The 27598-nt window shown below is 37.7% G+C and overlaps 1 protein-coding gene across 2 annotated transcripts; it reads right to left on the reverse strand.

The window, feature by feature from the left end:
- Nucleotides 1–807: 807 nt before the first annotated feature.
- LOC149042242 (uncharacterized) lies at nucleotides 808–24132 on the reverse strand. 2 transcript variants are annotated; one of them, XM_089212608.1, is made up of 14 exons: nucleotides 23897–24132; nucleotides 23108–23159; nucleotides 22189–22287; nucleotides 21455–21619; nucleotides 21044–21121; nucleotides 20436–20513; nucleotides 10938–11036; nucleotides 6926–7090; nucleotides 6516–6593; nucleotides 5911–5988; nucleotides 5129–5633; nucleotides 2560–2724; nucleotides 2017–2083; nucleotides 808–1805 (listed from the first exon to the last, which is right to left on the reverse strand). In XM_089212608.1, exons 1-14 carry the CDS (start codon nucleotides 24115–24117, stop codon nucleotides 1748–1750), a joined length of 1908 nt encoding a protein of 635 aa, XP_089068734.1. In that variant the 5' UTR covers nucleotides 24118–24132; the 3' UTR covers nucleotides 808–1747. The 2 variants fall into 2 exon arrangements, with proteins under 2 accessions (XP_089068734.1, XP_089068733.1); XM_089212607.1 differs by lacking the exons at nucleotides 808–1805; nucleotides 2017–2083; nucleotides 2560–2724; ... (3 more) ...; nucleotides 6926–7090; nucleotides 10938–11036 and adding exons at nucleotides 16540–16853; nucleotides 17066–17132; nucleotides 17610–17786; nucleotides 19610–20156.
- Nucleotides 24133–27598: the final 3466 nt, after the last annotated feature.

Below are 27598 nucleotides of genomic sequence, written 5' to 3' on the forward strand. Positions count from 1 at the left end.
TATTAAGCAAGGAGGCCTCCCTCGTAAAAGCCCCGTGGTTTCGGGAGGGTCCCTCTTCCATCCATTAAACCATTGTTTTTACAAGAATAATAAACTTAAAGAAACTCGAACAGGATGCAACAAAACTGATGTTAAGGAGGTGATCAACGGTTTGGATCCCAGCTGCGATGAGGTATCAGATACTGTCTTAGTTCATTTGAGTATGTCACATATGGTAAGATTCTACTGCAGCAATGTCGCCACAATATCACCAGAGTACATTAAGCTTAAGGTTTATGCAGACGGTCTTAACTATAAGGGTTCACACTGAAATTAGATTAGTGTAAAACATTTCCTAATCCAAAAAGTGATTTGAATCAAAAAAACAAAATAACTTGCAAGGGAAAACTTATATTGAAAAAATAAACCACCCACGTCCAAATCCTACTAAATACTCTGGTTAAGCACGACAGAAAGGGGAGAGAAACAATGAGCCTTGGAAAATTGTATGAAAAATCAGAGTCAAGACAATGATTGATGAGCGTAACGTTTTCCAAAAATTGATATACATTTGGTTTCTTTTTTCATTTTGTTATTTAATTAACTGTATTCACCCTTCATATTGACAACTTGTATTGTTGTAGACTGACAACCAAGAATACATACCTTTTATTAAAGTAATTATGAGCTTTCATAGATTTAACTGGCAGGTTGTTACATTCATGGAAAATCAAATGTTCACCATTATCAATTCTCCGGCTTTGTCATGAATGCACGATTCAAAGATGCTCAGCACCAATTATTTTTATGTTTTTATGCAATACACGCTATTTTCAATCTTCCTTTACTTCTTCATCTACTCAGTTTTTGAGCTGGTGAGCTTTGTGCAGCGAATGGCTTCACTTGCATGAAAGAAATACAGATGGGTATTGACGGATACGAAATTATATAACTTCTTCGGTTTTTTGTTTTACTATATTTTTGTTGATCGATAAGAATTTAAAGAAAGAGACAAAACTTTTGAGTCTGTAATACATGTTTCGACAGAAACTCCTGTCATCTTCAGTTAATTAATGTACAAAGCATTTGTTGATGTTATCATTTTTCCTCTGTTATTGAAAACTCGTCCCAGACAGCTTAATCTTAAATTTTTTGCGGACTTATTTTAGGGTGGAGGTGCCTTTGGGTAGAGTAAGAACTTTTTCTTTGCTTTTTATTTGCACTTGGTCATCAACACGCGTCTATTTTTCCGCTAAATCAACAGTTGTCCTCAAAGGCTACCAGCACTTTTCATAAATTTCTTATATTGAAGTGTGTTACGGTTATTTGACTCGAAACCCGGGTAGCAATTGGTTAATTTCAGATCTAGGCCTTTTCGATGAAAGTGAACGAGAGACCATGAAGTTGAGTCACATAAAAATGTTTAAAGGCTGTTGACGGCGGGATAAGCTTACAAGCTAATTATGATGACCGACGAATGAACACCTGCATCAAAAGAGATTGCAACAGGAGTAAGATGCAATTCTTTAATACCATACGTTTGTAAAATCTTTGAAATTCTACGAGCCTTATGACAAGCTATGTTAACTTATGTTAAATTCTATTGAATTTACAAACAAACGGACCAAGGAGTAGTTGCTGTGATTGGTCGACGAAATCCCCTATGAGTAGTGAACGAACATCTCAAGGTGGTAGACAGAGACTGTTCTGACTTTTCATGTTCTTTCACATTGGAAGCAAAGAAACAGCAGCCACATTACTGTTATCGTCATCTGTAACACTCAATGACGTCACAAAACTCAATGAAGAGGCCTCTACCTGGCGCACTGAAGGTTAATACAAAAAACAAAAAAGATCTTTTGTCATTTTTAATAAATCAAACCGAAAACAGATTTGCATGAGTAAATGGAGACGTTACAAAATTAATTCTGTCCTTATCAATATATCATACGCCATGGATGTCATGTGACGTATAAATCGAATAAGAATTTCTGGGTTAAAAAAATTATCTTAAGCAGGAGACATAAGATTACCCACCAGCTAAAGTATCTTTTTCCCTCATACGTTCCGTTGCTCTCACGGTGACCTAACCATATCGGTACTTCTGAAAGAAGAAAAAAAAACTTTCAGTTATCTAAGGTAAAAAAAAATCATTACAAAAGGCGAATCTGATTTACTACCAAAAAACACACTAACCAGTTGTTTTAATCTAAATGTAGGTTTAGTTTTACTATGAATGAGGGGAGAACCTTCTCCCACAAACCGTCATCATGAAAGGACTACATTTTGATCTTGGGGCGGGTTATCTCGGTATTAAATCTCCATGAGTACTCTTGTTTTATTGCCTTCAGAATACAATTTCATGATGCCTATCAATGTTAGTGCATTAAGACAGCTCCCTAGACCAAAGCGTATAAAATAGCTCTTCTGAACGAAAGATACTTGATACTTACACTTACAGCAGTCAATGTACAGTCTTTTTAAAAGTTTCAAGTTCACAAGCTTACTCACTTGTACTGTGACCAATTACTTCCTCTTAATTTTATCAGTACATTTCAACATTCATATGTCGATATTCACCTTCCCACGGATCTAACTCTACGCCGATGAAATTTGTAAGTCCAGGTCCGACGTACTTGACTGTTCCTCGAAGTTTCCTCACAAGCCTTTGATAAAACAATACCTTCATACCTACTTCAATATAATGGATTGATTTAGGCTTGAAGCCCTGTTTCATAGTATCACCTGTAATAAATAACAAAAACAATAGATAATTAAAACGACCACAATACTAAATACATCACGATCATCAATTAGACTTCATTTAAGGTCATAGAGGCCAGCATAACCCAGTAGTTTTACTCGGAGTTCAAATGACTCAGCTCTTCATAACGTTAGCTTATAAGCGAATCTACACACCAGTACCCCCTTCCGCCCCTCAAAAAAATAATCTTACCAAATATTTTAATAAAGCCCGGGTATAACGCGCGCTGTCATTGGTTGAAACAGCGTGTTCTACCAGTGTATAGAACATAGAGCAAGAGAAATGAATAAAGGGGTAAGTTTCTAAAGAAACTATGGTGCTGCGTCGGTGGGAGAGTATAACAGGTAATTTGGAGTTAACAACTGAGTTGAAAACGAAAATTGGCCATCCTAAAGAGTAAAAAGGCTGACGTTTCGAGCATTAGCCCTTCGTCAGAGAGATTGAATCCGGCGGAACAAGTGAGTCGGCAAATAGAAGGACTAAGGGACTTGTCAGAAATTAGCAGGGGGGAGGGGGGGGTGGGAATTTTAAATTTGGGTTCGGAAATTAGGTGACCCATCCCTGCAATGGGAGTGAAATTTGCAAACCCTCCCCTTGAGCTTGGCCTGAAATATCATGACCCTCCCCCTCTTGTATAAATGATAAAATCTAGTTCTTGCAATACACTAGGGTGCGTAAGTATTATGAAAACTCAAAATATATTTCTAATCTGTTCTTTGTCATGCTACATACATACATTTTCGATGACAGCATTAAGAGTCCGACTGATCACTCGACTCTCCTATTTCTTCCAATACAAAGTCTTCATCACTAGAACAAGTGGGTAATGCCTCATCCCCTTCATCTACCTCACATTCATCATGATCATCCACCTCTTCCAAATAAAGAACTTCCTTTTTCTTCTGTGGGTGAACCTCTACATGATCACGGGCATATATTTGCATGACCCTCCCCCTTTTGACTGCCCATTTTTCATGACCCCTCCCTTTTCTGAGGCTCAAAAAGTTGTGACCCCCCCTCTGTTTCCACCCCCCCTCCCCCCTGCTAATTTCTGACAAGTCCCTAAACAAAGGTTTGCAACATGTCAAGCGCCGTAATTGGCGTGATTATAACGTAAGCAGAGACGAAAATCCTCAAAGAAAAAGAAATTGACATTCCGAGTTTTGAAGGTTTTCACACTCAGCTAGATTGCAAGCTTACATACGGCAATAAAAATCAAAACACAGTTGACACTCGTGTAGTACATATAATTTCGTGTTCAAAAACAAAACAGAACAACACGGGAATGATAAAAAATATAGCCAAACTGGCATAACTGTTAAAATTCATCAATCACGACGGTGTCAGAGCGACTGCAATTATGCTGAGGTCCAACACGGCTGGCTCATAATGGCGATCTTCGGTCATCGCGGTGAAGCAAGCCTCAGAAATTACATCGGCCACCCTTCGAGTGAACAAATAAGAGCTTGCTCTGGTATCCTTTCCGATGCGTTCAGTGGAAGGCTACATCACTCAAAGCAGCCGAGTTTTACGACGCCGTCATCCCGATCAATCTTTATATTCCTGTGAATTCGGTTGTTGCTCATTCATAAAACATACGCCTTGAGCAGTATGTTTTCTATCTATCATGGAAAAAACTCGCGTGTTTTTATGAGCCACAATTCGGCCGAATTTCACCGAACATTTCACTTTCAGATTCTGTATTAGAGACTAAATTACTTTAGGCAACAGTGTTGGATTCGACGTGCCAAACTATTTCAGTTTGTAAACTACTCAAGATTGTAAACTTTCACGGTTTGTGAACTTTAATGGTTTGACATTTTTGACAGCTTTAGTCTTGTTTAACCAATCAGATTAATTGAACCATTCTATCAAGGATTCTGATTGGCTTATTGTAGCTTGCTTTATGAGAGTATAGAGCATGCTGACGACACTGTTGTTCGCTTTGGAAAGAAAGTTTGTTTTAAAAAATAGAAAGCAATGAATGGGGAATTTAACGGATTCTTTATTATAAAACAAATAGAGAAGCCTTGACTCCGCTCTGTTCTATCGTAAGGCACGTGGGAAGCGGCTCGACTGCGTCTCGTGTGTCTCCCTACACTTTTTTGGTGCTTTAGCCGCTTCCTACGTGCTTTACCTTGCGAGTAATAATGTTTTAGATACGAGTGAGAGTGTGATTATCGGTGAGACTTCCATTTTATCTACCTATAAAACGCACGCAACCATGTCTCTATTCACTCTGACGGAGGGTTACCGGTCGAAACGTCAGCTTTAGAAATTCTTTACGGTGGCCAATTTATGTCATCAACTCAGCTGATAAAACTGACCAAGATATCTTATTATACCCCCCATCGATGCAACGCCAAAGTTTCTATAGAAACTTACCCTCTTTAACATTGGCATTGGTTGCCCCTATCTTGTTTGTCTGGTCCTTCGCTTGTTTGGTCGCGGTTGGGTCCACCATTGCGGCTTGATATCGAGGCTGGCCTCTCAGAGGTTCTACCTGCTGCACCAGACCCTGCACAGTGGACGTTAAGATGGCTATCTGCTGTGACTGTTCTGTATTTTTGGCCACCAATCTTTCGATCTGCTGTGACTGATCATTCAACTGCTGAGAATGATCATTCAACTGTTGTGACTGATTATGCAACTGCTGTGACTGTTCTGTATTTTTGGCCACCAATCTTTCTATCTGCTGTGACTGATCATTCAACTGTTGTGACTGATCATTCAACTGCTGAGACTGATCCTTGAATTTGGATGTCAATTGCTCAATCTGCTTTGACTGTTCTTTAACCTGATTCTGAGTGATCTCAAGGCTGCACAGAGCTAGGTTCAAGTGGCTTTCCATGTGGGATTCTAAGTGAGATTTCGTTCTTTCTCTTGGAAACTGAAAAAAAACGATGTGGTCATTAAACTCTTTTAATACAATCCAAACATTAAATTTTTGTTAATTATTGATCTACTTGTTCCTTCCAGAAATAAACAGTTTGATTCAACTGCCGCACAGGTTATTAGGAATTTTTTAAACCCTACAAAATGAAAATTTTTTACATATTTGACATTCCGTTTTAATTCATTTTACAACATGATATGGAAATACAATACAAACATACGACCTCCCCGCCAAACCTGCAATTTAATATAAACTGAAAGCCGTTTCATACCGCATTTTGGCATCCTATGTTCTTGTATTTACAATCAATTTCTGTTAAAGGACAGTGATCACGAATATGAGCCAAGAGCTAAAAAAAAAGATAGAGAAGATTTAGTCTTATGTGAGCAGCCACAGGAATCCTCATTCGTGCATAGCGAAAACAAATCATTCGGCGTCTCAAAATTACTCCTTAGATTTCCTAATGTATGAATCAGGAAACTGAATTCAAAAACAAATTTTAAAAATGTTCCCTAGTAGTGTAAGGCATTTCCCCTCCAAAGTTTAACGGAGCAAACTTCCTTGAAGGAATCGTTACGGTGTTATGGATTGTTTCCCTATCATAGAGCTACCTAGATTAAATTCTGGCAGCCCATTTAAGGCAGAAAATGATGACCTTCATGTCTTCTGACTGAAGCCAGGAATATATTCAAAACAAGATTGCATGTTCTTTGACCACTTGAGCACGGAACGTCTCCAAATTGCTCACATAAAACAAGACTTAGCCTGTGGCGTTTCAGATAGCGCAGCAATATGTCCCATGCGGGCTGTGTGCATGAACATTCAGTTAAACTCTCGTTAGAATTACTGAGAATCACTGAGAATATTAAATTTTACCTTTTCTCGTGGAATATTACTCAGACCACAATTGTTGGTACATTGAACCGGAAACATTTGACAGACGTTATGATGTTGCTGAAGAAAATCGAAAAGAAGTTTTTATAGCTAATGTACTTTCAAAATTTTCTCCGTCTTATTAAAATTATGACCAATAAAGACAGGTTGTTGTACTAACGAAATTTATGAAGTAAAATACCCACTTTTTTATCAGTAAGGGATCAAAGTTTTCGGACGCAACATTTAAGCCCAATTTAAGTAAGATGTTTCCGTGTAACAATTTTATATCAAATAAGAGAAGATACCTAGAGCTTAACAAAATCTTGACTCAATAAAGATTGAAATTCGTCACCACTTTAAGATGCTACCCTTGTAGAAGCTATATAAGAAATACGTTTTTGTTAACAAACCTGCTTGTTTTTCACGATAAATGATCCTCGACAATATTCACAACTAACTTCCCTCCAGACACATTCCGTTGTCATGTGATTGTTCATATCTCGCATGGTGAGCTTCTCTTTACATCCTTCATTTGGACACTCCACTGCATTGAACAGGCATTCTGACTGATGTTTCTGAAATCATAATTTATCGATAATAAACTGCAATGTAATCATGATCCAATCTGCTAAGACATACAACAGGCTAAAGAAAAGAGAGACTTGATTGACAGCGAAACAATCGATTAACTGACGGTTTAGGATCTTAGAAAAGAAATGTGAATGTTACGTGTGACTTATTGATAAAAAAGATATCCCTAAGACTAGTGATAAATATTAAATAAACGTTTAGTGTGTCGGAGACTTTGATTCGTGCGTGACACATGTCAGATGATGAGTGCGAACACTATGGACATTGAATGGTTTACATAATTAACGCAACCTTGAATGACCCTTTTAAATCAGTACTTGGCAACAACCAATCAAAATGCAGAAAATATCGTATAAGAGAGTGATTTCTCACAAATTTTGCAGAGTAGCTTTTTACACACCTGATGTAAATAAGCGAATACGAGAGCGAAATAAAACAGTTTAATTGAGTCTCGTTCGTCAGAGTTCTATCCCTAGTAAACAGGACAAAGTTTACAAAAAGTATAACAGGCACCTATTAAAGATTATCAGACAGGAAGAAAATCTGTCATGTCGCACGCAAACTGCTGACCACGACACTTAGCTTCAGATTGCAAATACTAAAACAACACCGCTATTCAGTCCAGATAGTTACTATTGTGCAAGAAACTGTTTAGTTGAGCTCCTCAAGTTACCCTTATCTGCTTCGTATAACATCATGTCTTGCTGCCTCGATGGTTAAGAGTAGCAGGAATAAGTGCAATGCTTGCTTATTATGTAGGAGACAACTTAAGAGCCGGTGTCAACATGCATCAGACAAACAGCGGCAAGTCCCCAAAATTCGTTTTCTCTCCTGCTTTCGTATTTTGTAGCCCAATATTTCCTAATAGTTGTGGTGTAGTTTTTTTGTGAAAATATATTTTAGTTTTCGAGAAATGATTTTTTTCGTTCGACCGCTCAAATATGCAAATTTTCACCCTGAATATTACCCGAGTTGTGTGAAATCATGTAACGAATTTACTTGACCTCCGGTATTTCTGTCAACATAATCCTTTGTTTTATTATCTAAACTTAATCCCCTGTCATTATTGAAGCTGGCAAAGAAATATTTATTTTTTGGTGAATATTTTTGTCCGACATACTTTTTCTATGTCGAAAAGTAGCATCAAAACAAAGACAGTTTTAACAATGACCGATATGACAGAATCTACTGAGCTTCTAGCTTTTAAAAGAAAAAAGGATGGTTATAAAGTTACTGTAAAAATTTCTTTGTGTATTTGTGTCGTTCTATCGTGAGACGAATTCAAAGTCCGGCAAAATTTACTTGCTAGCGACTATGAAATGTACATGGTGTACTTACTTGTCGCCACCGTTTATTGGCAAAAATCACTACAATTTGTTAAAAAAACTAACACCCTTACCTTGTTTATGTATGATTTTATAAGACCAGTAAGCTGTTTCGGTTATTAGATTACGCTTGGGTATTACTTTTTGCCAGAGGCCCAGGTTTTACGTAGTGTTTTCCCCTACCCCATGTATATCATAAGCTAGTCACGCAATAATTGATACCAACACAAATGAATATTTACCCTGTATGAAGATTTTTGTTTCTGTTGAATTGACAATATTACAATATGTTACTTTTGTGGTCACTACCGTATTTCTTCACCTATAAGCCGAGACCCTAAAAGTTAGAGACCTTCCAACAACTCGTGTTATCCAAAAGACTCGTGTCGTCCAAAAGAAAACGCAAAACCATCGGCTATAAGCCGAGAGCGAAATTCTTGATTGTAACCGGCCATTTGAGTGAGCGAACCTCAAGGGAAAAAAATTGGGAAATGGCTCAATGAACACAAAAGCTAATGAATGAGAATAAACTCAAAAGAAAAAAAAGCGAATCAGTGAAGATGTAAATACTACTCCGCAACTGTAGAAACACAACAATACTCTCAGTTACTTTAGCCTGACTAACGTTTCAATCGAGTATCTCTTTCGTCACTGTTATTTTTCTCATCATGCCAAAAGCACGCCACTCTTCGTATACTATGGCTTTCAGGATAAAAGTTAACGCGGAGGCTGAAGCTGTAGAAAACAGCTCGGAAATCGCTTGAGATTATGGACTTAGCGAGTCCATGGTGCGACGCTGGAGACGAGACCAAGCGACTATTCTTTCTGGCAAGCTTAAGATGTCTGCAAGAGGTGCAAAAATGGGCCGTTTCACTCCCAAGTGTCCCGAACTAGATGAGCAAGCGATGAAGTGGTTTTCACAGCAGAGAGACCCCATATTTCAATTGTAATGTGAAATGGGAAGAGGTTTTGCCGAGTTGAGTGAAATCGTCTTTCAATGCGTGGGAAGCAAAGAATCTGATTGGTGGTCTGAAGAACGTTTTGTCATGTCAATTTTAAAGCATGTCACGTAAAGAGCGCTGTAGTCACGGAATTTACAGTCATTTCGCATTAACATTAAATTTGTACTTTGTTTCCTTACTCGGAACCGGATAGATCAAATGACCACCACAAATCGTATAATATCAAGCCAAGCTTTAATAATTATTCGATCTAAAAAACAAGTACATTTATAATTCACAATTAGAACAAACGCAAATCAAGTCTTTATCTTGTAACTAAACTTCAATATAAACTAACTTCTGTGGCGGGTCGACACGTGCAGTACACTTTAGCAAGGTCAAATTTTGGTGTGATTTTTGGTGAAGAGAAAAAGTTTTGTCAGGAAATCTCCTTGTTAGCATGTAAGATGAAACGCTTATATAACATATCAATTAGCTAAATCAGTATGTAGCTTGTCAATAGAATTAACTTTTGTGAACATTCTTTGACTTCCGCCGGCAAAGGAATCAGTGATGCATCTGGACATTTTAGTTTTCTGAATACAGTAATTCTTGGAAGGTTTTTATAGATATGCAAAGAGGGGAAAAAAAAACCCATCTATCGGTAATTTGGAGGTTGATTCATCTTTGAATTTATGTGTCACGCTTGTCATGCAACTGATATAATAATGTGGAGAAGTTTTATAAACTGCAAATTAAATCTGGCTAAAATGTGGTAGAGCATAACTTGATCATCAAAACAGGTCATAAAAATCGTAAATAAATGAGGTAAGAGTATTATGCTAGATTTTTTTTAACAAATTGTATTGATTTATGTCAGTAAACGGTGGCGACAAATAGGCACAAGATGTATATTTCATAGTCGCTAGCAAGTAAATTTTGCCGGACTTCGAGTTCATCTCACGATAGAACGACACAAATACACAAAGAAATTTTTACAGTAACTTTATAACCATCCTTTTTTCTTTTAAAAGCTAGAAGCTCAGTAGATTCTGTCAAACCGGTCACTGTTAAAACTGTCTTTGTTTTGATGCTACTTTTCGACATAGAAAAAGTATGTCGGACAAAAATATTCACCAAAAAATAAATATTTCTTTGCCAGCTTCAATAATGACAGGGGATTAAGTTTAGATAATAAATCAAAGGATTATGTTGACAGAAATACCGGAAGTCAAGTAAATTCGCTACATGAGGTCACACAACTCAGGTAATATTCAGGGTGAAAATTTGCATATTTGAGCGGTCGAACGAAAAAAATCATTTATTCGAAAACTAAAATATATTTTCACACAAAAACTACACCACAATTATTAGGACATATTGGGCTACAAAATACGAAAGTAGGAGAGAAAACGAATTTTAGGCGACTTGCCACAATATTTCAAATTTGTTCGATGGATGCTGACATCCTCTCTTAAAATGTTTGAGATTTTTTAATTTTTGGGATTAACTGCAAATGAAGTGATAGACAACGCCCTTACAGTGGATACGACGTAGAACATTACCTGCACAGCTCGGAGTTCTCCAGTCCAAGGACACCCAACATAAGAACATTTCACCTCGAGATCCAAGATTTTGCGATGAAAAGCGACATCTGGAAATATCTGATAACCCAGACACAGGGATATGTTTTTTACTCTATTTGTAATAAAGGCAATTCTCCTTTTCCAGCATTTCTCCCAGTGAACCGTGATCAATCACAGACATTGGTGAGTAGAAGATAATTAAGCGATGGAACGCACTTTCTATCGACTTACCGGCGTAATAACCCACCCATGATGTTGGGAGAACCCGAGAAACGTTTGTCAACCACTTGCCTCCGCCAACTCGCGGTTTACAAACTTTCCTTGTGTTCTTCAAAATCCCAAGTAAGTTATTAAGCTGGTAAACCAATAGAAAATGCAGACTATTGCTTCAAAATAAACTTTAATTTTCAGTGGGTTTGCCCTCGAAGAATCTGGCTTATTTTATAAAAACACAAACATTTACATGAACATGAACGTCGAAGAGTGAGGATCCTGTGTCAATTAAAACAAATTTCTGCGTTTGTGACAAACGAAAGAGCAACGTTGTTTCCTACCCTTGTGCCTGACATTGTTTTGGCTTCATTTTGCAATAGGGGCCACCCATTTGAAGGAAACTGCGTTTCCAGTTATGCGTTAAAATGCCTAAGGATCTGTTCACTGAGAGCAGAAAGTGGAATCGCTAGTTTGCGTGACCCACAAGTAGGAAGTTGTGCGTTATCATTACCTTGTCACGTGAAAGAGGCTGTCTGTCAACTGGACATTTTGGAGAATGGCTCCTGAAAGAAGGAAATTTGCAACAGCAGGCAAAAAAAATTCAGAAAGCAAACAAAATATTATCAATCGTTCATCATGTATATTATAATCATTTACTTTCAAGTCTTGGCGTTTTTCATCGCTCAGCCATATTCTGTCGCGTGAGGAAGTATAATGGTGGACTTGCTGCATGTAATTAACATTTGCATTTAAAAGACAAATTATAATTAGTTTAAGTCGATTCATATTTAACAAAGTAAACAAGAAATATCATATCATTCGATGACTCTCTTAAATGTGCTTGTGCTGAAGCAATCGAAGACACCTAAAAGGCAGCCAACAACTATTTCATGTAATATTTGATAGCTTTCCGTCGCATTCATAATTACTCACACCAAACTCGAACCTGTTTGAATTGTTTTATGCTGGATAAAGCTATCTAGCAGTTACTTATGTATAGCTGAGACACACTATGATACCCTTGGGAAGTGACTCAACCGGTCAATATCGTTGTTCAACTTTCAAGTAAGCTTGATTGTTTTTAGTTGTAACTTGTTTCGACATACAATAATTCGCCCTTACCTCAACAAGCTCTCTAAGCATATTTTACAAAGTCTGTGGCCACATCCTCCAATCTGTATGGGATCTTTCATTGTTAACTGACACACAGGGCATTCAAAATCATCGGGACCTACACTTGTAAACTCAAAATCATAGCCTCCAAGCTCTGGAATATTCTGACCCGCCGCCATTGTGATCTGGGTTTCAGAACGAAGCCGGAAGAGAGAATTAGATGTACGCATGTGTGACTTCCGAGAAACAAACCGAGGGGGAAACAAGGAAATGAGAATTTTCTGAAAAAAATGATTTCAGGAAATACATAGAATACTAAGCCAGGGGTAGAATAAAACCCCGAAGGAAAGTGTGTTATATCCATTGGAGCGCTCTGTCTGATGTGTGCATAACTCTGAGCGAGAAACTGGCCCCCACGCCTTCCCTTAGGGTACATCATAAAAGATTCTGAAGAGTATTTAGGGATACATTAAGGTCTGTTTACGCACTGCTATTATGAAAGATGTAAACGAAAAGAACTTTGAGTTAAATTATTTGCTGGTAGCGAATATGTCACGCAAGGAAAACACTCGATAGTAGGAGAAGTGTCATAAATAGCTATTGGGTAGACTTAATTTTTCGAAAGACAGGTTCCAGTGTAATTCCTAAATATATCAATAACACCCTTTGAATCATACTTGCTTCCCAAGCAGAAAAGTAGCCACAAACATTATGAATAAATAAGTCCAATACGCATGTACTTATCTTGAATTTGGAGCGATTATTTGCAGCTGCATCATAATACAATAACCTGACTTTTAAGTCATGAGACACATTTTTGTGTTTCTGACATAAGCATCCACTGGAACAGGCGCACAAGAAAGCCAGTGACCTTCATTTATATTTCAGTCTGTGATCATTAAACAAACTACAAAATTGAAGCAATCCTCGAATACGACTTTAGGTGGGATTTGCAAGTTAAGACATGTATGAGCTGTTATAAATTTTCCTTTCCTTTACTTTTGCACCTGACAGCTTTAAATAGGAACTATTTTCTTAAACAGCATTTAGTTTTAGTTGTATTCTTCACTGCTTGTCTCACTTCTGTGATTTTCCAGTAATAAAGAATCGGGTTCGAGGATGAATGTAAGTCCCTGTAAGTTGCCTTACAAAAAAAATTAATGAGGATTGTCTGCTGTGAGTACACAAAGCCTCCACTAGGCCTTGGGGCAGATAGCAAGCGACTAAACCCAACTGCAGCCAAAGCACACTTACCACTGCTTTCCTGTTTCGCGACGTGTTCAATGGAGTTTCATGAGGAATTATTTGGTTATATTGATCATATGTTGGATAAAGTATTGTCTGTACCTGCGCGTGATGATGACGAAGAGTGAAGAAGATCCAGGTATTCTAGAAAACGGATATCAATACGCAAAGAGGAATCGCCAGATAGCTGCACCATAATGAGATAGGAAAATTCCAAAAATACATCACAAATCTGTTATAACTGTAACGACAACTGTACGCTTTGAAGTGACAACTAGCTTTTATTTCATCCCAAATAACAAGGCAAGAAGTCTGTCCACGCTGATTGCAATCATCGTCACAAGCGACACCGAGCTCAAACTTTACCCTACCACGAAACTTGACATCAATGAGATGCGGCAAATGTTCCTTTGTTCGTATGCCGCCGACAAACTGAGAAACAGCCACAGGTTGTGCTACCAGTCCAACGCAAAGATAAGTTGCTGAGAGGCTACAGAGCAGCATTTTGGACGGCGGATGAAGGGAAGATTCTTTGAGGAGAGCGACAAGGATCAGCGAGTTCAATAGAGTTGCACTAAATGACAACAGAATGTTGAAGACCGACAGAAATATCAGATGTTAGTGTAGTCACCAATGATATCTGCTGAGTAGAACAGGTCCAGTACTTTTTTATTGTCCTGTCCGAAACTGTAGTTTTTTGTTTCCATTTTGTTCTAATCATGGTATAAACTATTCGTATTAGCCAATCCACGTGAGTTGTCAAACACGCATGAGAGTCATTCATACGTGATTTCTATTGATTTGCATAATGCATGATCTTCTCCTTTACGACTTCAGCAGGTTAATAAGTAAATCGTTTACACTCGGTTTGCCGGTATCATTTCTTGAGGAGCAGGCAGTTTTTGTTATTACCAAGGAAGATGTTTTTTCTTCACTACATTTAATTATCGATTCATGTAAACAACTTTATAGATGTGAAGCACCGTAACGGTTCTCTTTCTTAAAATTAAAAAAAAAACCGGATTTCCATTGAATGACTACGCTTTTAATATAGGAACTTAAATCAATATGGCGAAAGTGAAATCATCTTCTTATGTTAACAAAATTTAGTTCGGCGAAGAAGGCATCCGCTTGAAATATTCCTTTTTGGAACTTAAGGGATAAGGTTGTGGTTCCATAACGTCATTTGTTTTTTTTCTATCATAACCGCTTACTTCTGCCTTCATTTCTCAATCTATTTGTCACCAATAACTTCGCACATTCGTATCTCACCAGAAAAGGCATTGATTACCGATATCATCAATTTCGAACCAATGTCAAATTTTTTTTTGTGTTTTTTTCAAGGACCAAAATTTGGAATTCCTTACCTCATTAGGCATTTTGAAACTCTTTTTTCTTTAAAAAGACATCTTCAAAGTCCTTTGCTAAATCGATTGATATACTGATGATCAAGATTGATGGTTTGGCAACAGAAATATTCCCAATGAACGCGTATCGCTCGCAAATACATCTTTTTTTTATTAAGCAAGGAGGCCTCCCTAGTAAAAGCCCCGTGGTTTCGGGAGGGTCCCTCTTCCATCCATTAAACCATTGTTTTTACAAGAATAATAAACTTAAAGAAACTCGAACAGGATGCAACAAAACTGATGTTAAGGAGGTGATCAACGGTTTGGATCCCAGCTGCGATGAGGTATCAGATACTGTCTTAGTTCATTTGAGTATGTCACATATGGTAAGATTCTACTGCAGCAATGTCGCCACAATATCTCCAGAGTACATTAAGCTTAAGGTTTATGCAGACGGTCTTAACTATAAGGGTTCACACTGAAATTAGATTAGTGTAAAACATTTCCTAATCCAAAAAGTGATTTGAATCAAAAAACAAAATAACTTGCAAGGGAAAACTTATATTGAAAAAATAAACCACCCACGTCCAAATCCTACTAAATACTCTGGTTAAGCACGACAGAAAGGGGAGAGAAACCATGAGCCTTGGAAAGTTGTATGAAAAATCAGAGTCAAGACAATGATTGATGAGCGTAACGTTTTCCAAAAATTGATATACATTTGGTTTCTTTTTTCATTTTGTTATTTAATTAACTGTATTCGCCCTTCATATTGACAACTTGTATTGTTGTAGACTGACAACCAAGAATACATACCTTTTATTAAAGTAATTATGAGCTTTCATAGATTTAACTGGCAGGTTGTTACATTCATGGAAAATCAAATGTTCACCATTATCAATTCTCCGGCTTTGTCATGAATGCACGATTCAAAGATGCCCAGCACCAATTATTTTTATGTTACCAATGCAATACACGCTATTTTCAATCTTCCTTTACTTCTTCATCTACTCATTTTTTGAGCTGGTGAGCTTTGTACAGCGAATGGCTTCACTTGCATGAAAGAAATACAGATGGGTATTGACGGATACGAAATTTATATAACTTCTTCGGTTTTTTGTTTTATTATATTTTTGTTGATCGATAAGAATTTAAAGAAAGAGACAAAACTTTTGAGTCTGTAATACATGTTTCGACAGAAACTTCTGTCATCTTCAGTTAATTAATGTACAAAGCGTTTGTTGATGTTATCATTTTTCCTCTGTTATTGAAAACTCGTCCCAGACAGCTTAATCTTAAATGTTTTGCGGACTTATTTTAGGGTGGAGGTGCCTTTGGGTAGAGTAAGAACTTTTTCTTTGCTTTTTATCTGCACTTGGTGATCAACACGCGTCTAGTTTTCTGCTAACTCAACAGTTGTCCTCAAAGGCTACCTGCGCTTTTCATAAATTTCTTATATTGAAGTGTGTTACGGTTATTTGACTCGAAACCCGGGTAGCAATTGGTTAACTTCAGATCAAGGCCTTTTCGATGAAAGTGAACGAGAGACCATGAAGTTGAGTCACATAAAAATGTTGAAAAGCTGTTGACGGCGGGATAAGCTTACAAGCTAATTATGATGACCGACGAATGAACACCTGCATCAAAAGAGATTGCAACAGGAGTAAGATGCAATTCTTTAATACCATACGTTTGTAAAATCTTTGAAATTCTACGAGCCTTATGATAAGCTGTGTTAACTTATGTTAACTTCTATTGAATTTACAAACAAACGGACCAAGGAGTATTTGCTGTGATTGGTCGACAAAATATCATATGAGTAGTGAACGAACATCTCAAGATGGTAGACAAAGACTGTTCTGACTTTTCTTGTTCTTTCACATTGGAAGCAAAGAAACAGCAGCCACATTACTGTTATCGTCATCTGTAACACTCAATGACGTCACAAAACTCAATGAAGAGGCCTCTACCTGGTGCACTGAGGGTTAATACAAAAAACAAAAAAGATATTTTGTCATTTTATAATAAATCAAACCGAAAACAGATGTGCATGAGTAAATGGAGACGTTACAGAATTAATTCCGTCCTTATCAATATATCTTACGCCATCGATGTCATGTGACGTATAAATCAAATAAGAATTTCTGGGATAAAAAAATTATCCTAAGCGAGAGACATAGCATTACCCACCAGCTAAAGTATCTTTTTCCCTCATACGTTCCGTTGCTCTCACGATGACTTAAACAACTCGGTACTTCTGAAAGAAGAAAAAAAAAACTTTCAGTTGTCTAAGGTAAGAGAAAATCATTATAAAAAGGCGACTCTGTTTTACTACTAAAAAACACACTAACAAGTTGTTTTAATCTAAATGCAGGTTTAGTTTTACTATGAATGAGGGGAGAACCTTTTTCCACAAACCCTCATCATGAAAGGACTACGTTTCGATCTTGGGGCGGGTTATCTCGGTATTAAACCTCCATGATTACTCTTGTTTTATTGCCTTCAGAATACAATTTCATGATGCCTATCAATGTTAGTGCTTTAAGACAGCTCCCTAGACCAAAGCGTATAAAATAGCTCTTCTGAACCAAAGGTACTTGATACTTACACTTCCAGCAGTCGATGTACAGTCTTTTTAAAGTCTCAAGTTCACGAACTTACTCACTTTTACTACGAGCAATAACTTTCTCTTAATTTTATCAGTACATTTCAATGTTCATAGATCGATATTCACCTTCACACGGATCTAATTCTACGCCGATGAAATGAAGTACACGTTCGTGTACAAGTACAGGTCCGACGTACTTGACTGTTCCTCGAAGTTTCCTAAACCTTTGAAAAAACAATACCTTCATACCTACTTCAATATAATGGATTGATTTAGGCTTGAAGCCCTGTTTCATAGTATCACCTGTAATAAATAACAAAAACAATAGATAATTAAAACGACCACAATACTAAATACATCACGATCATCAATTAGACTTCATTTAAGGTCATAGAGGCCAGCATAACCCAGTAGTTTTACTCGGAGTTCAAATGACTCAGCTCTTCGTAACGTTAGCTTATAAGCGAATCTACACACCAGTACCCCCTTCCGCCCCTCAAAAAAATAATCTTACCAAATATTTTAATAAAGCCCGGGTATAACGCGCGCTGTCATTGGTTGAAACAGCGTGTTCTACCAGAGTATAGAACATAGAGCAAGAGAAATGAATAAAGGGGTAAGTTTCTAAAGAAACTATGGTGCTGCGTCGGTGGGAGAGTATAACAGGTAATTTGGCGTTAACAACTGAGTTGAAAACGAAAATTGGCCATCCTAAAGAGTAAAAAGGCTGACGTTTCGAGCATTAGCCCCTCGTCAGAGCGATTGAATCCGGCGGAACAAGTGAGTCGGCAAATAGAAGGACTAAACAAAGATTTGCAGCACGTCAAGCGCCGTAATTGGCGTTATTATAACGTAAGCAGAGACGAAAATCCTCAAAGGGAAGAAATTTACATTCCGAGTTTTGAAGGTTTTCACACTCAGTTAGATTGCAAGCTTACATACGGTAATAAAAATCAAAACACAGTTGACACTCGTGTAGTACATATAATTTCGTGTTCAAAACAAAACAGAACAACACGGGAATGATAAAAAATATAGCCAAACTGGCATAACTGTTAAAATTCATCAATCATGACGGTGTCAGAGCGACTGCAATTATGCTGAGGTCCAACACGGCTGGCTCATAATGGCGATCTTCGGTCATCGCGGTGAAGCAAGCCTCAGAAATTACATCGGCCGCCCTTCGAGTGAACAAATAAGAGCTTGCTCTGGTATCCTTTCCGATGCGTTCAGTGGAAGGCTACATAACTCAAAGCAGCCGAGTTTTACGACGCCGTCATCCCGATCAATCTTTATATTCCTGTGAAGTCGGTTGTTGCTCATTCATAAAACATACGCCTAGAGCAGTATGTTTTCTATCTATCATGGAAAAAAACTCGCGTGTTTTTATGAGCCACAATTCGGCCGGATTTCACCGAACATTTCACTTTCAGATTCTGTATTAGAGACTAAATTACTTTAGGCAACAGTGTAGGATTCGACTTGCCGAACTATTTCAGTTTGTAAACTACTCAAGATTGTAAACTTTCATGGTTTGTGAACTTTAATGGTTTGACATTTTTGACAGCTTTAGTCTTGTTCAACCAATCAGATTAATTGAACCATTCTATCAAGGATTCTGATTGGCTTATTGTAGCTTCCTTTAAGAGAGTATAGAGCATGCTGACGACACTGTTGTTCGCTTTGGAAAGAAAGTTTGTTTTAAAAAATAGAAAGCAATGAATGGGGAATTTAGCGGATTCTTTATCATAAAACAAATAGAGAAGCCTTGACTCCGCTCTGTTCTATCGTAAGGCACGTGGGAAGCGGCTCGACTGCGTCTCGTGTGTCTCTCTACATTTCTTTCGTGCTCAGTTAGCCGCTTCCTACGTTCTTTACCTTGCGAGTAATAATGTTTTAGATACGAGTGAGAGTGTGATTATCGGTGAGACTTCCATTTTATCTACCTATAAAACGCACGCAACCATTTCTCTATTCACTCTGACGGAGGGTTACCGGTCGAAACGTCAGCTTTAGAAATTCTTTACGGTGGCCAATTTATGTCATCAACTCAGCTGATAAAACTGACCAAGATATCTTATTATACCCCCCATCGACGCAACGCCAAAGTTTCTATAGAAACTTACCCTCTTTAACATAGGCATTGGTTGCCCCTATCTTGTTTGTCTGGTCCTTCGTTTGTTTGGTCGCGGTTGGGTCCACCATTGCGGCTTGATATTGAGGCTGGCTTCTCAGAGGTTCTACCTGCTGCACCAGACCCTGCACAGTGGACGTTAAGATGGCTATTTTCTGTGACTGTTCTGTATTTTTGGCCACCAATCTTTCGATCTGCTGTGACTGATCATTCAACTGTTGTGACTGATTATGCAACTGCTGTGACTGTTCTGTATTTTTGGCCACCAATCTTTCTATCTGCTGTGACTGTTCTGTATTTTTGGCCACCAATCTTTCTATCTGCTGTGACTGATCATTCAACTGCTGAGACTGATCATTCAACTGTTGTGACTGATTATTCAACTGCTGTGACTGATCCTTGAATTTGGATGTCAATTGCTCAATCTGCTTTGACTGATCTTTAACCTGATTCTGAGTGATCTCAAGGCTGCACAGAGCTAGGTTCAAGTGGCTTTCCATGTGTGATTCTAAGTGAGATTTCGTTCTTTTTCTTGGAAACTGAAAAAAAGACGATGTGGTCATTAAACTCTTTTAATACAATCCAAACATTAAATTTTTGTTAATTATTGATCTACTTGTTCCTTCCAGAAATAAACAGTTTGATTCAACTGCCGCACAGGTTATTAGGAATTTTTTAAACCCTACAAAATGAAAAATTTTTTACATATTTGACATTCCGTTTTAATTCATTTTACAACATGATATGGAAATACAATACAAACATACGACCTCCCCGCCAAACCTGCAATTTAATATAAACTGAAAGCTGTTTCATACCGCATTTTGGCATCCTAAGTTCTTGTATTTACAATCAATTTCTGTTAAAGGACAGTCATCACGAATATGAGCCAAGAGCTAAAACAAAAAGATAGAGAAGATTTAGTCTTCTGTGAGCAGCCACAGGAATCCTCTCTCGTGCTTAGCGAAAAAAAAATCATTCGGTGTCTCAAAATTACTCCTTAGATTTCGTAATGTATGAATCAGGGAACTGAATTCAGAGACAAAATTTAAAAATGTTCCCTAGTAGTGTAAGGCATTTCCCCTGCAAAGTTTAACGGAGCAAACTTCCTTGAAGGGATCGTTACGGTGTTATGGATTGTTTCCCTATCATGGAGCTACCTAGATTCAATTCTGGAAGGCCCATTTAAGGCAGAAAATGACGACCTTCATGTCCTCTGACTGAAGCCAGGAATATATTCAAAACAATAGTGCATGTTCTTTGACCATTTGAGCACGGAACGTCTCCAAATTGCTCACATAAAACAAGACTTAGCCTGTGACGTTTCAGATAGAGCAGCAATATGTCCCATGCAGGCTGTGTGCATGAACATTCAATTAAACTCTCGTTAGAATTACTGAGAATCACTAACAATATTAAATGTTACCTTTTCTCGTGGAATATTACTCAAACCACAATTGTTGGCACATTGAACCGGAAACATTTGACAGACGTTATGATGTTGCTGAAGAAATCGAAAAGAAGTTTTTATAGCTAATGTACTTTCAAAGTTCTCTCCGTCTTATTAAAATTATGACCAATAAAGACAGGTTGTTGTACTAACGAAATTTATGAAGTAAAATACCCACTTTTTTTTATCAGTAAGGGATCAAAGTTTTCGAACGCAACATTTAAGCCCAATTTAAGTAAGATGTTTCCGTGTAACAATTTTATATCAAATAAGAGAAGATACCTAGAGCTTAACAAAATCTTGACTCAATAAAGATTGAAATTCGTCACCACTTTAAGATGCTACCCTTGTAGAAGCTATATAAGAAACACATTTTTGTTAACAAACCTGCTTGTTTTTCACGATAAATGATCCTCGACAATATTCACAACTAACTTCCCTCCAGACACATTCCGTTGTCATGTGATTGTTCATATCTCGCATGGTGAGCTTCTCTTTACATCCTTCATTTGGACACTCCACCGCATTGAACAGGCATTCTGACTGATGTTTCTGAAATCATGATTTATCGATAATAAACTGTAATGTAATCATGATCCAATCTGCTAAGACATACAACAGGCCAAAGAAAAGAGAGACTTGATTGACAGCGAAACAATCGGTTAACTGATGGTTTAGGATCTACGAAAAGAAATGTGAAATTTACGTGTGACTTGTTGATAATAATGATATCCCTAAGACTAGAGATAAATATTTAATAAACGTTTAGTATAATAGGCACCTATCAAAGATTATCAGACAGGAAGAAAATCTGTCATGTTGCGCGCAAACTGCTGACCATGACACCTCAGATTGCAAATACCAGAACAACACCGCTGTTCAGTCCATATAGTTACTATTGTGCAAGAAACTGTTGAGTTGAGCTCCACAAGTTACCCTGATATGCTTCGTATAACATCATGTCTTGCTGCCTCGATGGTTAAGAGTAGCAGGAATAAGTGCAATGCTTGCTTATTATGAAGGAGACAAATTAAAATGTTTGAGATTTTTAATTTTTGGGATCAACGGCGAATGAAGTGATAGAGAACGCCTTTACGGTGAATATGACGTAGATACATTACCTGCACAGCTCGGAGTTCTCCAGTCCAAGGACACCCAACATAAGAACATTTCACTTCGAGATCCAGAATTCTGCGATGACAAGCGACATCTGGAAATATCTGATAACCCAGACACAAGGATATGTTTTGTACTCTACTTGTAATAAAGACAATTCTCCTTTTCCAGCATTTCTCCCAGTGAACCATGATGATTCACAGACATTGGTGAGTAGATGAAGAAATGTAAATTGGTTTCCGTGTTTACATCAGGCTATGTAAACATGGAAACCATTTTACATTTCTTTTATAGCTAATGAAAGAGGAACGAAAACCGTGTTCACATACGCTCATGTAAAATGGTTTTATGGCCAATCAGAGCACGTGTACTATTTGAATTATTTTAAAAAGATAATTAAGCAATGGAACGCACTTTGTATCGACTTACCGGCTTAATAACCCACCCAAGATGTTGGGAGAACCCGAGAAACGTTTGTCAATCACTTGCCTCCGCCAGCTCACGATTTACAAACTTTCCTCGTGTTTTGACATTCCAAGCAGGTTGTTAAGCTGGTAAACCAATTGAAAACGCAGACTATTGCTTCAAAATAAACTTTAATTTTCAGTGGGTTTGCCCTGGAAGAATCTGGCTTATTTTATAAGGACACAAACATTTACATGAACATGAACGTCGAAGAGTTAGGATCCTATATCAATTAAAACAAATTTCTGCGTTTGTGACAAACGAAAGAGCAACGATGTTTTCTACCCTTGTGCCTGACATGTTTTGTTTTGACTTCATTTTGCAATAGGGGCCACCCATTTGAAGGAAACTGCGTTTCGAGTCGTGCGTTAAAATGCCTAAGGATCTGTTCACCGAGAGCAGAACGTGGAATCGCTAGTTTGCGTGACCCAAAAGTATGAAGTTGTGCGTTATCATTACCTTGTCAAGTGAAAGAGGCTGTCTGTCAACTGGACATTTTGGAGAATGGCTCCTGAAAGAAGGAAATTTGCAACAGCAGACAAACAAAAAAATCATAAAACAAACAAAATATTAACAATCTTTCATCATGTGTACTGTAATTATTTACTTTAAAGTCTTAGCGTTTTTCATCGCTGGGCCATATTCTGTTGCGTGAGGAACCCACAATGATGGAATTGTTGCATGTAATTAACATTTGCATTTACAAGACAAATTATAATTAGTTTAAGTCGATTCATATTTACAGTGTTTTCCGTTATTTTAAGCATGACAGGTAAATTTAATTTTCAAACCGGTAAAGTAATCCTTTTACAAGTTGAATTTTCAAGAATTTGAAGCAATTTTAGACGGTTATAAGAGTTACTACAGGCGGTGAATGTTACCGGTTACTGCCGGAAAAGGAGAACACTGATTTCACAAAGTAAACGAGAAAGATCATATCATTCGATGACTCTGTTAGATGCACTTGTGCTAGCGCTGAAGCAGTCGAAGACACCTAAAAGGCAGCCAACAACTATTTCATGTAATATTTGATAGCTTTCCGTCGCATTAAGTACTCACACCAAACTCGAACCTGTTTGAATTGTTTTATGCTGGATAAAGCTATCTAGCAGTTACTTATATATAGCTGAGACACACTATGATACCCTTGGGAAGTCACTCAACCGGTCAATATCGTTATTCAACTTCCAAGTAAGCTTGATTGTTTTCGGTTGCCACTTCTTTCGACATGCAGTGACTCAGCATTACCTCAACAAGCTCTCTAAGCATATGTTACAAAGTCTATGGCCACATCCTCCAATCTGTATGGGATCTTTCATTGTTAACTGACACACAGGGCATTCAAAATCATCTGGAACTACTCTCGTAAACTCAAAATCATAGCCTCCAAGCTCTGGAATATTATGACCAGCCGCCATTGTGATTTGGGTTTCAGAACGAAGCCGGAAGAGAGAATTAGGTGTACGCATGTGTGAGTTCCATGGAAACAAAACTAGTTCCCAAACTCTTTGAGACTCAAATTAGGCCCTCTGACTCTAGAAAAATCCCCACACATATTCAATAGTTGTGGGAAAAAACACGCATTAACAGATCAAAGAACAACAACAGAAGCGGGGGATGGAGGAGCACCGCACAAAACTAATTTGTACTGAGTACCAACTTGCACAGCGTCCTGAGTCGAGGGGGAAACAAGAAAAGGAGAATTTTCTAAAAAAATGATTTCAAGAAATACATCGATTACTAAGCCAGGGGTAGAATAAAACCCCGGAGCAAAGTGTGCAATATCCACTGGAGTACTCTATCTGGTGTGTGTATAACTCTGAGCGAGAAACTGACCCCCACGCCCTCCAACAGGGTACGTCATAAAAGATTCTTAAGAGTATTTGGGGAGGTTGAGAAACAAAGCTTCCACTAAGCCGTGAGGCATATGGCAAGCGACTAAAGCCAACTGCAGCCACAGTGCACTTGCCACTGCTTTCCTGTATCGCGACTGTGTGAATGAAATTTGTCTTGTATTGTATTACCTTCCGCTGAGGGAAAAAAAAACGTAAGTAACACAGTTTCACTCCAATTGTCTAATTTAATTTTTTTTTTCTCTTCCTGGGTCGAATATTGATAAATTGCAATTTCGCCGTTGTCTATCAGCATTTTGTTGAGAAGAGTCTTCCACGAACATTTTACTAAAGAAGGGAAGAAATACGCGAAACGCTTTGCCCGTAAACGGTATTGAAATGCGTGCGTGGTAAAACCTGTAGAGAGAAAGCATTAGTAAACAACTTATTTAAGTATCTGTCTCTTTTATCAAGAAACAGTCAGATTCATCCGCGTATGGAATTAACATCCGAAACAATAAGGCTTCAGTAACATCAGTACACTGTACTACGGCAACAAGCAAGTCATTAAAGCTAGCACGGTTGCTTTCGTTTGATTTCGTCGTTATTCCTGCATATGGAAAGTCAAACAAATATTCGTGTTCTTAAAAATTCCCGCCTGCTTATATAACTCAAAAATGCACTCGGCGCGTTTTTTATTTCTCTAAGAACATACATATGAAAGGAAATCCAGCTGTTTTGCTTTAACCGGTTAGTGGAATATATCAAGGACGACAATGACTTTTATTTCTGCCAAATTGCATGTGATCCCATGTTGATTTTGATCGAGAATACTCTCAACGATGGAAGTCTTTATTTCCAGCTGTCTGATGACAGGTAAACTTTGCTTAGCTGGCTACAAATGACTAGAATGTTCTGGTTTCTCATGATTTCAGACATATACGCTTACAATTACCGTTCATGATTTGTGATAATTTATTCGCTTATTTATTACCAGGTATTAGAGCTTGTCTTATGATAAAGCCTAAACGTTTTCTTCTTTTTTTCTTTTTTGAACCAGTTCTTCTAGTTTCAAGTCTACATTTCTATTCGATTTTGTTGTTGTTGTTGTAATTTTTTTTTCACAAAACTACGCTGTTACTGATTTTCTAGCATGCAGTGAAAAATAAATCCTGTCGTCTGAATGAGATTAGATCTTGAAGGATGCTTTCTTTGAAAGAGACTGACCGCTCCACTTATAGCAAAAGTCACCATTAGAGTTTAGGGAAGAGTTGTTTGCCTGAAATATATATTTCTGGCTTGTAGAAACTGATTGGTGAGCCGCCGTTGTGTTATTTGTTGTTAGCCAGTTTCTGTTAGTCAATCTTAAGTGTTTGCGTTCTTCGCTGTTTTTAATTCCGTGGTTGTCTGTGCCAGTAGCTGCTAACATCTCTTTCAAAGGGGAGTCTGGGGAGTTACCGATGAGCTCCCGTGCTCAAATAAGGGCCCTCCCCCAAGTACGAGCCGAGCCTCCGATGCCATAATATCAAACAAGCGCCTCTCTCGAAAAAGAACAGCGTCTTCCCTCGCTTTCTTAATGAGTAGGGAAAAAAGGAAAACCTGTTTTATTCCAGTTTTATTTATGACATTTAAAGCAGCAACTACAACCGAATCAATACAGGAGAACAGTTTCCGCTTCCGGTTATTGCTATCTCCATACTGACTTGACGTCTACGTGGATTTTGCAGCTTCTGTTTTTTTTTTCTATTTAAGATTTAGCCAAAATAAAGTTACAGCTCGTTAAAAAAGAACTTAATAAGCACCCCCAAGATTAACCGCCATTCTTCGTAAAAGTTCTCCCAATTTGCCCAGTTTGTGGCGGTCTTGGCTTTTCAAAATTGCACGTTTACAAAGTATCGACCTTAATTTTGAAATTTCAAAAACTCAGAAAATTCTCCGTGCATGACAATTGAAAGACAAAAAAACCGGAAAAGAGGAAAAAGGTTAAAAGATTATTAAGAGTCAAAAAGTTTATTGAATGCTTTCATGAAGAGACATCTGGAAATCAAGAATCTATGGTATCTACTTTAATACCATACGTTTGTAAAATCTTTGAAATTCTACAAGCCTTAAAACAAACCTGTTAACTTCTATTGAATTTACAAACAGACGGTAGACCAAGGAGTAGTTATTGTAATTGGTCGACAAAATCTTCTTTGAGCAGTGAACGAACATCTCAAGATAGTAGGTAATTGATAGTAAACAACTCAGTTGAAAACGTAAATTGGCCACCGTGAAGAGTTAAAGAGTTAAAAAGCTGACGTTTCGAGCGATAGCCCTTCGTCAGAGCGACTGCAGGAATTGTGGGTGGTTTGTGGGTTTATATGCAGAAAATGAAGCTACGCTATTGGTGGGAATATGCATATTTTGACGAGAAAAAAAGAATAAGTTAATGTTGGGAAATAGGGTATTGTTAATCGTGGAGCTGGATGATAATATAAATTTGTTCTGTTGTCTCACGAAAAAGTCACTGGATGTGACTTTGTCGTGAGAAATTTATATTATCAAGAATAAATTATTTGAATGAAAAGCGCTCGTTAGTTCCGTGGGATTAAGAGTGCCGATTTGGAAGATAAACTTTTGTTCTAGTGTTTTGCGGCTTTCCGAACTGCCTAGATGTAAAGAACGGCTGCTAACTGCCATATGTTGTTTAGAATGATAGGGAGATTAAAGTGTCTAGCGACTGGTTTGGATGCGTCCTTGTCACTTCTTTCTTTGTCGCGAAGGTGTTCCCGGAATCAGTCACCTAGTCGTCTCCCTGTTTCACCAATGTATAACTTATTGCAATAAGGGCAAGTTATGCAATAAAGGACATTGGCGAAGGTACACGTAAAGTGATCATGAATTTTAATGAATACATTTACACGATGCCTATCAATGTTAATACTTTAAGACAGCTCCCTAGACAGTTCGTATAAAATAGCTCTTCTGAACGAAAGATACTTGATACTTACAGCAGTCGATGTACAGTCTTTTTAAAAGTTTCAAGTTCACGAACTTATTCACTTTTACCATGAGCAATAACTCTCACGTAATTTAGAAGAACATGTCAATATTCATATATTAATACTCACCTTCA

Source organism: Pocillopora damicornis, chromosome 7 (genome assembly GCF_964200805.1).
Source record: "Pocillopora damicornis chromosome 7, jaPocDami1.2, whole genome shotgun sequence".
Lineage (NCBI taxonomy): Eukaryota > Metazoa > Cnidaria > Anthozoa > Scleractinia > Pocilloporidae > Pocillopora > Pocillopora damicornis.